This window comes from Plasmopara halstedii, assembly GCF_900000015.1.
Source record: "Plasmopara halstedii genome assembly, contig: Scaffold_525, whole genome shotgun sequence".
NCBI classification, from domain to species: Eukaryota; Oomycota; class Peronosporomycetes; order Peronosporales; family Peronosporaceae; genus Plasmopara; species Plasmopara halstedii.
In genome coordinates this window covers 322,267-330,635 of record NW_020187445.1, presented here as the reverse complement: position 1 = coordinate 330,635, position 8,369 = coordinate 322,267, and the positions used below count along the sequence as shown (strand labels likewise).

Here is an 8,369-nt window from a genome sequence, read left to right as displayed (position 1 = left end):
CCAGCCACTCTCAGAGCATACCGCTCGGAGTACTCACGGCTGTCAGCGCAATATCACTCGCTCTAATGAGCAATTGGTAATAAGTATCGACCAAGTCGAGTGCGCTGTACTTTGTACAGCCAACCATATTGTTCCCGGAGAACATTCTTTATAGATATTTGCGTCTGTGCCGGAAGGTGTCATCCATTGTCACGCTCACCGCTTCTTTAAAAAGACGGATGCACACAAACGACTCCCATCCTGGCCACGCCAATGCGGAGGCCTCCATAAAGTCGGTCACTGCGACCGCCTCGGGGAGAGGATCAGCTGCCATCACGGCAATGAGAGTTCGCAACTTTTGGACTAAGTCCAACAACTCCTTCTTGCTCTGTCGGGCGGCAAGGAGCACGATTGCACGTAGTATGCGTGGTTGGGCAGCGAGAACACTCACAGAAGCTGACGCTTAATCTCCTACCAAAAGTAGAACGCTGCTTCAACCGATGCACCGCACGTTAGTACCCATTTTTGCGCTCGGCTCCCGAGCTTGGAGATAGCTAGCGCCACGCGCTGTTACTCGTTTCGGAGCATGGCGGATGCCATAACTATCTTAGCCTCTCTTACACATAGCAGAAGAATCTCTCCATCCTTACCCTCGGAGGTCTTAACGCTCATCATGAGCGACCTGGGTCAGAAAGAGTCATCCTTCGTCGACGGTGGCTTCATGGATGCAGTCGACGCTGACACCATCTGCTGTAGGTGCTCTAACAGAGCATTTTTCATGACTCGAAAACGCCTTTAGACGCGCGTATATCACGTGAAGATCTTGCAAAACAAGGTCTTTCACGCCCTCAGGGCCAAGCAGGTACATAAGCTTAATAAGCCCGTCCTGCATGCCCTGGGGCAAATAGGAGTATTGCTTCATCCTCACAGAGGATCGACTCAGGCGTAGATTGACTATGAGTGCTATAATAGTGCCAGTATGAGTGTAGCGGATCGCAATCCGCTGCCTCCAAGAGTACCTAACATCTTAACCAAGGGAAAGTGACTCTTCCGTTATAAAATAAAATTGTATTTAATTGCTTTAGTTGCAGCAGAGCCGCCAGTATATAAAACCTTAATATTTCCTTATAGATGTACTAATACCTAATTAGTATTGTAAACCTAATTAATTTGCATTACTACTGGCAATCCTGCCACGTAGTGGCTTCTAGTTACGGTGTAGCCACACCATTGTGTGAATACGTCAAATTGTGAAATCCACACCTATGTACGGCCACACAATCTTGTCTGACCCGCTCTTTCATACAAAAGTACGTGTTACCCGTTACAATACCGCTCTATCTAGTGCGTAGCGTGGGGCTTATAGCTAAATCTCTTGAACTAAACTCTGGCATAAATACCAAGCAGCTCTAACTTTATCCTAGCACGTTTTGAAGAACAGAGCAAAAGTAGACGTCAAACTATGGCATTTTCGGATCCTCTACTCTGCAAAGTACAAAGCGCGCTGTGAACTGTGAATACCTAGACGAATGCTAACCACCTTCACTTCTTGCTGAATAAATCCCTGCTCATTTCCATGCGCATGCCGATGTAGCTACCGGTTGAGTCTTGAACTTGTACAAATGCCGGTGTCCGATTCTACGTGAAAATATTCGTGACGCTCCACGATCTTTCTTTTATCTTGAAGGTGGAGACTCGGGGTTTGCGTAATCTGACGCGCCTTCGGCGCCAGTGCGGACTAACTAACGTAAAGTCTTTACTCACATGATTTATGTAGTAAGTACGTTCCATTCACTTATCAAGAAACCGGTTGCAGCCCTAGTGTACATCATCCCCTGCTCATAGAGAAGAGCCGAAGGAGGACATTCGTTACGTAGATGGCTTCCGAAAGCTATCTTATTTACAACAACACGTCGACACTCACAAAATTCTTCTGGATTTGGGAGACCGACGTGCATCGTTGTTCAGATGCGCTCATTGAGCTAATTGAAGCAAATTTATGGTTAAAGGCGCTAAAAACGGATCAGAGTCAAAGGATATTATATAGCAGGATGTTGCTCGACAATAATGGATAGAAAAAGTATAATTTTGACCTAAATAGAATGCTTCTCATCTAAATGGCTCGCGAGAGCGACTTGTGAATCGACTTTCGATGGGCCGTGTCGAACACAAGATGTGCTCGCATTTCTTCGATGATGTTACTCGACCCCTTTCGAACTACAATTGACAACCAGCTTGATGTAGCGAGGTCGCAACTTTGTTTTTTATATGCCGATACTAGAAGTGTAGGTCTGTTGATAAGTTTGAATTGAGCCTTTTAGTACAATTCATAGTCATACGTGGTACCTCGGACTCTAGCATCTGCATGTTAATTTTGTGCAACCTCAATTCCAGTTATAGTATCGCATGCTAAATTCATGCGGCTCAATTCTTTGTGGCAAGTCTTTGCTATCGGTAATGACAATAACCTTATTGTCCAACCTTTTGCTTACAATGACTGGATCTATTTCGTCATGGTGCTAAAAAGACGGGATTGTTAACTAAAACATTTTTCCATTGCAGATAAAGTCTCTACCGTTTTATACTCCACTTTTGATGTGCAAAGCAATGATTGGGGACAAAAGGCTTCGGAGCCTCAGGCTGTTTGCAAAAGTGTCCAGAGGATACCTCCACTACGTCACGAAAGTTAAGCTTTATGTGTGATCATTTGTCCGGAGACCGCTGTGGACATGATCTATCTGTTACCCGGCAAATCGAAAAGACTTCAGCAAAAGACAGTCCTGGAAAAACAGAGCATAATCTACAACCATGGCAATCAGCCAGCCATGGTTGCAGATTTGCTTTGGATAAGCAGCTTAGCGAGCTCAACGCTGGTAATATTATGGCTAATAGCAGCGGTACGTGATATTTTTTGCATACGGCCCACGAGCCACAACATCTCATACTACTATACGCGTCCTTACAAAAAAATGCTTGTGATAAGATTGCATACATTTATATATTTAAAGCCACCCATACACAGCGGGTTCCACACCAGACTTTTCTTTCAACCGGCGTGATCTTCAGAGGGGCTACATGTGCCTCCTGCGGTATTCGTCGTAAAAGACTCTCAGCATTACATACAAACACGCGCTGGATGTCAACTGGACCAGTGTAGTAATACAGTAAGCCTCGAAGAAAGGAACAGCTGTACGAACGCGGTAGCAAATGCTTTGGCAGAGCAACCAACGAATACAAGATTGCCGCTTCTAGCAACTTTCAACAATACGGAGTTTTCTGTATTCCACTTGTAAGCCGTATGTAGGGCTCGTTGATTCGCGATGTTTCCATCGTGACATGTATCACTATTACAGTCTTGTGGACGCGACAACGCATACGTCACCAAATCAAGCGAAACTAATATAAATGTTTCCTCAAATATATACAAAGAATTATCACAATATTACCATTAATTGCAAGTAATGTGGCGATTATGCTGCTATTCGTAACGATGCCTGATCTATATATATACCGAATGGCTTTAAATCAAACGAGTTTATATAAGCATGGCGAGAGCCTACATCATAGCAAGTTGATTCAAACCGGACAAATACTATTTTGTTTCGGGCTGACAAAATCTATGTGCAATATTGCGCTCATGCAAATTTTATGTGATTGGAGTAAAGATTAACCGGTAGTAAGGACCAAGTCGTCATACCACATGAACTCGACGAATCGGATTTAAGATGGAAAAGAAGAGTGTACTTATTGGACTTGCCATCACAACTATTGAGGTCATGTTTCTTTCGTGCCTCTCCACCATCAAACATCTCATTTCAAATAATGGGTAAGAGTCCTGCTATGTCGACGTGATTTGCGCCAGATTTGTTCAGGTCGCCGGCTTAACAACTGTTTCCAGTCCCTTGGGGATATCGACAGCGACAATCTACAATGATCTTAACCTTCTGGGATCTGCTCTATGGACATGCTTCTTTGTGTAGCATCTAGAGAAAGGTATTCGTTGGAGCGAGAGAAGCTTTTGTCTATGCTGGTAAACAGCTTGTTTTTAGCGCACGCACTTACGAGCTGCTCGCAAGATTATGATGAAGGACCCCACGATCGGTTTTTCGTGTTATTGGTGACTATAAATAGGGATATCGATGTATAACTCTATACGTAGGCACGATGCAGTATTTGGGGAGTGATCACCTACTCTTTCAACATTTCTCTTGCAATTATCAGTGACACCATGATGTTGTACAGCTTGTTTTTGCTAGTAATTACTGGTCAATCTACAATGATGACTGTCTATATCAAATCATGTAGAATTTGCCACGAAGTTTTAGTCTCTTTGACGCAGGAAGGTGTCATCAAGTAAGGAATTGTAGTATCCGACGAGCTCGATTTGTGTTTAGTACGGCATAAAGTCTCTACGACAGCAGAATATTCATTCAATCAGTATTTTGTTTTTAGTGACCAAGTCAGTTGCAAGATGTACATTTATCTCTGGATGCTACACGCGTGATGAGCCTCGCGTCAACGCGTCATGATATTTTTTCAGCGGACAAAAGAAGATCTTCCGGAGTTATTGAGAATAGCCGTACTCTCTGCGCTCCGCGAGTGTCCCAAAAAGTAATTTACCATGAGCTTGCTCATTCTCCAATAGTAAAATATTTATTTTTGATTCCACCGTCATGCATCTATCTGCACACACCCAAGAATTAATGCTTCAAGTTCAATAAGCGGCTCGATCTGGGGTCACAAGGGAAATTATTATCCCTTCGCTCTTCTTCTATTGCTTCTTCACGAGTGAAAATACGTTACCCGGCCACAGTCGTGAGACTTTATTGCTTCACACAGTGGAAGCGCACAATATTGCTAACTTAATAGTATCGCTATATTGCTAAAAAACTTTTTATCACTTACGGATCTGATCATTTTACTCGGGATCTACAGCCGCCTGTCTTCACAGGCCTTTTCGCGGACTTAGCTGCTCCGACTCGCTTCTGCAGGGCCAATTTTAGAAAACTGCAAAAAATTGCATTCATCTGTCTCACACGAACCCCTTGATGGCAAGCAGCTTGGCGATCTGTCTATGAAATACATTTTTCAATCCATATTCATTCTAGGTGCACTCTCTGCTTTCAAAAGGAAGCTACGAGTACTTAAATCTCGTCGCTCACAAGTTTAGAGATTCTCATGACCAGTAGCAAAACCATAACAGCTCCATGACCTGCGCAAAAGCCGTTCTGGTTATCAATTAAAGATGCGTTCGCGAATAAACATAGCTCACCAAAAGAGAAAGCAGCTGCATATAATGTTTCATCTTGTAGCCGACAATCTACAACTCATGGTATTCTGACAACGCACTTTACAAAATGAGAAGATTTCCTATACTCAGATTTATCCCTGCCAAATTTCCCAAAAATCGCAAGAAACGAAGCGGACTTTAGGTACTTAAAATTATTTGCTCGTCGCAAGACACCGAGATATGACGTCTTATTCTGCACCTTCGACTGAGCTGCGTACTGTGTCTAGTGTTTTCGACAGTCGCGCACCGTGCATGATTGCACGGACGCTTATATCATCATAAGGGTTTTCCACGACCACAAAAACCCGAGACGACCACGATGCCCGAGCTGTAAGTTTCATTTTTTCAGTTATTGAGTCGCTTATTTAAAGGATGGTTCTCAAAGATCTCGGCACCATCGCGGTACAAACTTGCCGAATATTTATATGAGTTCTTATGCGCAAGGTTTATCGAATGATCTTGCGTCGGAGTTCGACCCTTCGCACCTGTAGTGGGCCAGGTCTTATTCGACACGCTGGGTTGACCACATACTGTTTGTCTGACATCAGCTGTACCCTGTATGGCTGTATAATAAATGTCACTTCATCTTTCCGAAGTAGTCGGCGTTGGAATGACTTCTAGTGCTTTCAAGTGTAACGGGAACTGTCCGTTATTGTAAACATACATTAGCGTGGTGACTATTCATAGAAAGCTCACTGTTACGGTAATCATCAATTTGGTCACATCCACCGAGATTATCCACGTGCGAAACAAATCTCTCGATTACGGTTCTCGCTGTAATGGTCCCGGGTGGCGCGATACCAATACCACGAGGCATTCGGAAAACGCCAAAACGCATTAGCTGCAGGGTGGTCTACCGGGGTAGTTATAAGCTCTTGTGAGTGTGGTGGTAGAGCCACAACAAATGAGGGCTAAGCCCTCGGGTCGTTGTCTTTCCAAGCCGAAGTGGTCTCCTCGTGGGCACAGCGAGTGTGAAGGGTTACGGTTGTTCGCTCAGAGCCTTGATTGGCTGGCGTGCCGCCTAACAACGCGCAGAAGCAAAGTGTTGCTTGGAACAATTTCGTGCTTTTGGATGCACTAAATAGAAGCAATGGCTTTATCTCACTGAAGTTGGCCACTGGCGCGGTTGTCACCGCGAAGAAAATTATGATTGGTCTTGAACTGAAGTTTATGACAATGTTTGAAGAAATAAGCCCACATTCACTATGCGCCAGAAGGAGCGCAGAAGTGGTATGCTGCTGATAATGATTCAAATTTAAATGGTATACACCAAGCAATTGGCATAACCACGAAAGAGAAGATACGAAGTCGTTTGGAGTGGTCTCGTGTGGTCATTCAGGAAGTGTGTCGATAGATCAAGTGATGTCCAGAACTGGCCACTCGATCACAAATGAATTATTGGTGGGCATGGCAATTCGCCCAACGGACATAATTTATGATGGAGAGATACCGATTGTCAAGACAAAGTTGATGACATGTGTGCATGGGATATCACAGGAATCGACTGTGGCCGATCTGCCAATACTCCCACAAGTACAGTAGCTGAATCGATTTGTGGGTTGGTGGGTACAACTGACCACAAAGGGGACGCCCCCATTCGTTGTTTGGTTAAGCACAAAACATGTGAAGAAAATCAAGGGAATTTGTTTTCGCGGTATTGATACTCTCGCTTTGGATGCGGTTGAGTCCGTGGTTGTGTTAGACCAGCGTACTATTCCTCACGATGAAAATATAGCATGCGAATATGCTGGTCTATGTATTGTGGACGCAACGACTGGTTGTGAAGTTACCAGAACTGATGTTCTTTTGGCACCATTGCCGGCGATGGAAGAGCTGGTGCAGCTCGAGGAAGTCACTAACGATGACTTCCTTCACAACCTCAAGTTTGATGACATTGATGAGGTCGTGTTGCTATATTCGAAGGTCGACTCAACGGAGCTACGCTTATCATTAGTTATGGATGATTCGGTTCTCATGGTACTTCAACAGCGTGTGGAGTCACTCAGACGATCTGCTGTTTTGAAATATCCAACTGATTCTTATTACTCAGTTGTTATGGAGCACAAGGATGTCGGCTTTAGTGCGAACCTGCCTTCTGGTCTTCCACCCGAACGTGGGATTCGGCACCAAATTGATCGTGAACCTGGTTCAAAGCATGCAGTGCTCCGAGAGTGGCTACTATCGCGTGATCAAAGTGAGTTTATCGATAAGCTCTTTGCTCAAAGCAAGCTGCTGATCTGGTGAGGGAGAGCAAGTCCCCTCACAGAGCACCGACGTTTTGTGTGCGTGAACCAAATGGTACATTGTAACGGGGTTACACGTACCTTGGTAACAGGGGTGTGTGTGTCACACGATATGTGCAGGGTGTAACTGAACCCAAAAAAGAATACGGTATTTCGCTAGGTAGCCAGTAGTTATGCATGCATTTAGATTTTAATGTATATATATAGTATATTTAGGAAAATCTAGACTTTTAAAATAAGGATGAAAAAATAAACAAAGTCAGTTTTGGACTTTAAAACAAAGAGTCAAATAGCCTTGGGAAGGCAATAATTACTCTTGGAGTAAGCGGATTGCGATCCGCTAACTCATACTTGGTTCTTGTAGAGATCGAAAGGTCAGTGACCGAAAGTACGCTACCTCAAGCGTTTTGCTACGGCAGCCCCGCGACACTTGGTAGCACTTGTAGTCAATCTACACTTGAGTCGTTCAGACCGATCCTCTGTGAGGATGGAGGAATTTTCCTCTTTGCCCCAGGGCATACAGGATGGGCTTAACAAGCTGATGTCCTTGCTTGGCCCTGAGGTCGTGCAACACCTTGTAGCGCAAGGTCCCGAGGCAACCGGTGCACGTCTAGAGGCGTTTTCAAGTTACGAAAATTTGCTGCTTGAGCACCTGCAGCAGAAGATGTCTGCATCATTAGCGTCTATGACGCAACCGTCAGTGACGGATGATTTCCCCACCTTAAGCCGCATATGGTGAACGTTAAGGTCTTTGAGGGGAGGGACGTAGAGAATCTCCTGCTTCAGGTGAGAACGATCGAGATGGCCATTGTATCCGCCATGCTTCAGACCGAGCAACAGCGCGTAGCGCTAGCCAC

At 44.6% G+C, this 8,369-nt stretch overlaps 1 protein-coding gene across 1 annotated transcript; it reads left to right on the top strand.

The window, feature by feature from the left end:
* Positions 1 to 6,744: 6,744 nt before the first annotated feature.
* PHALS_10710 (uncharacterized protein) lies at positions 6,745 to 7,513 on the top strand (the record flags this gene model as incomplete). Its single annotated transcript, XM_024726183.1, has 2 exons — positions 6,745 to 6,827; positions 6,883 to 7,513. 2 exons carry the CDS (start codon positions 6,745 to 6,747, stop codon positions 7,511 to 7,513), a joined length of 714 nt encoding a protein of 237 aa, XP_024576885.1.
* Positions 7,514 to 8,369: the final 856 nt, after the last annotated feature.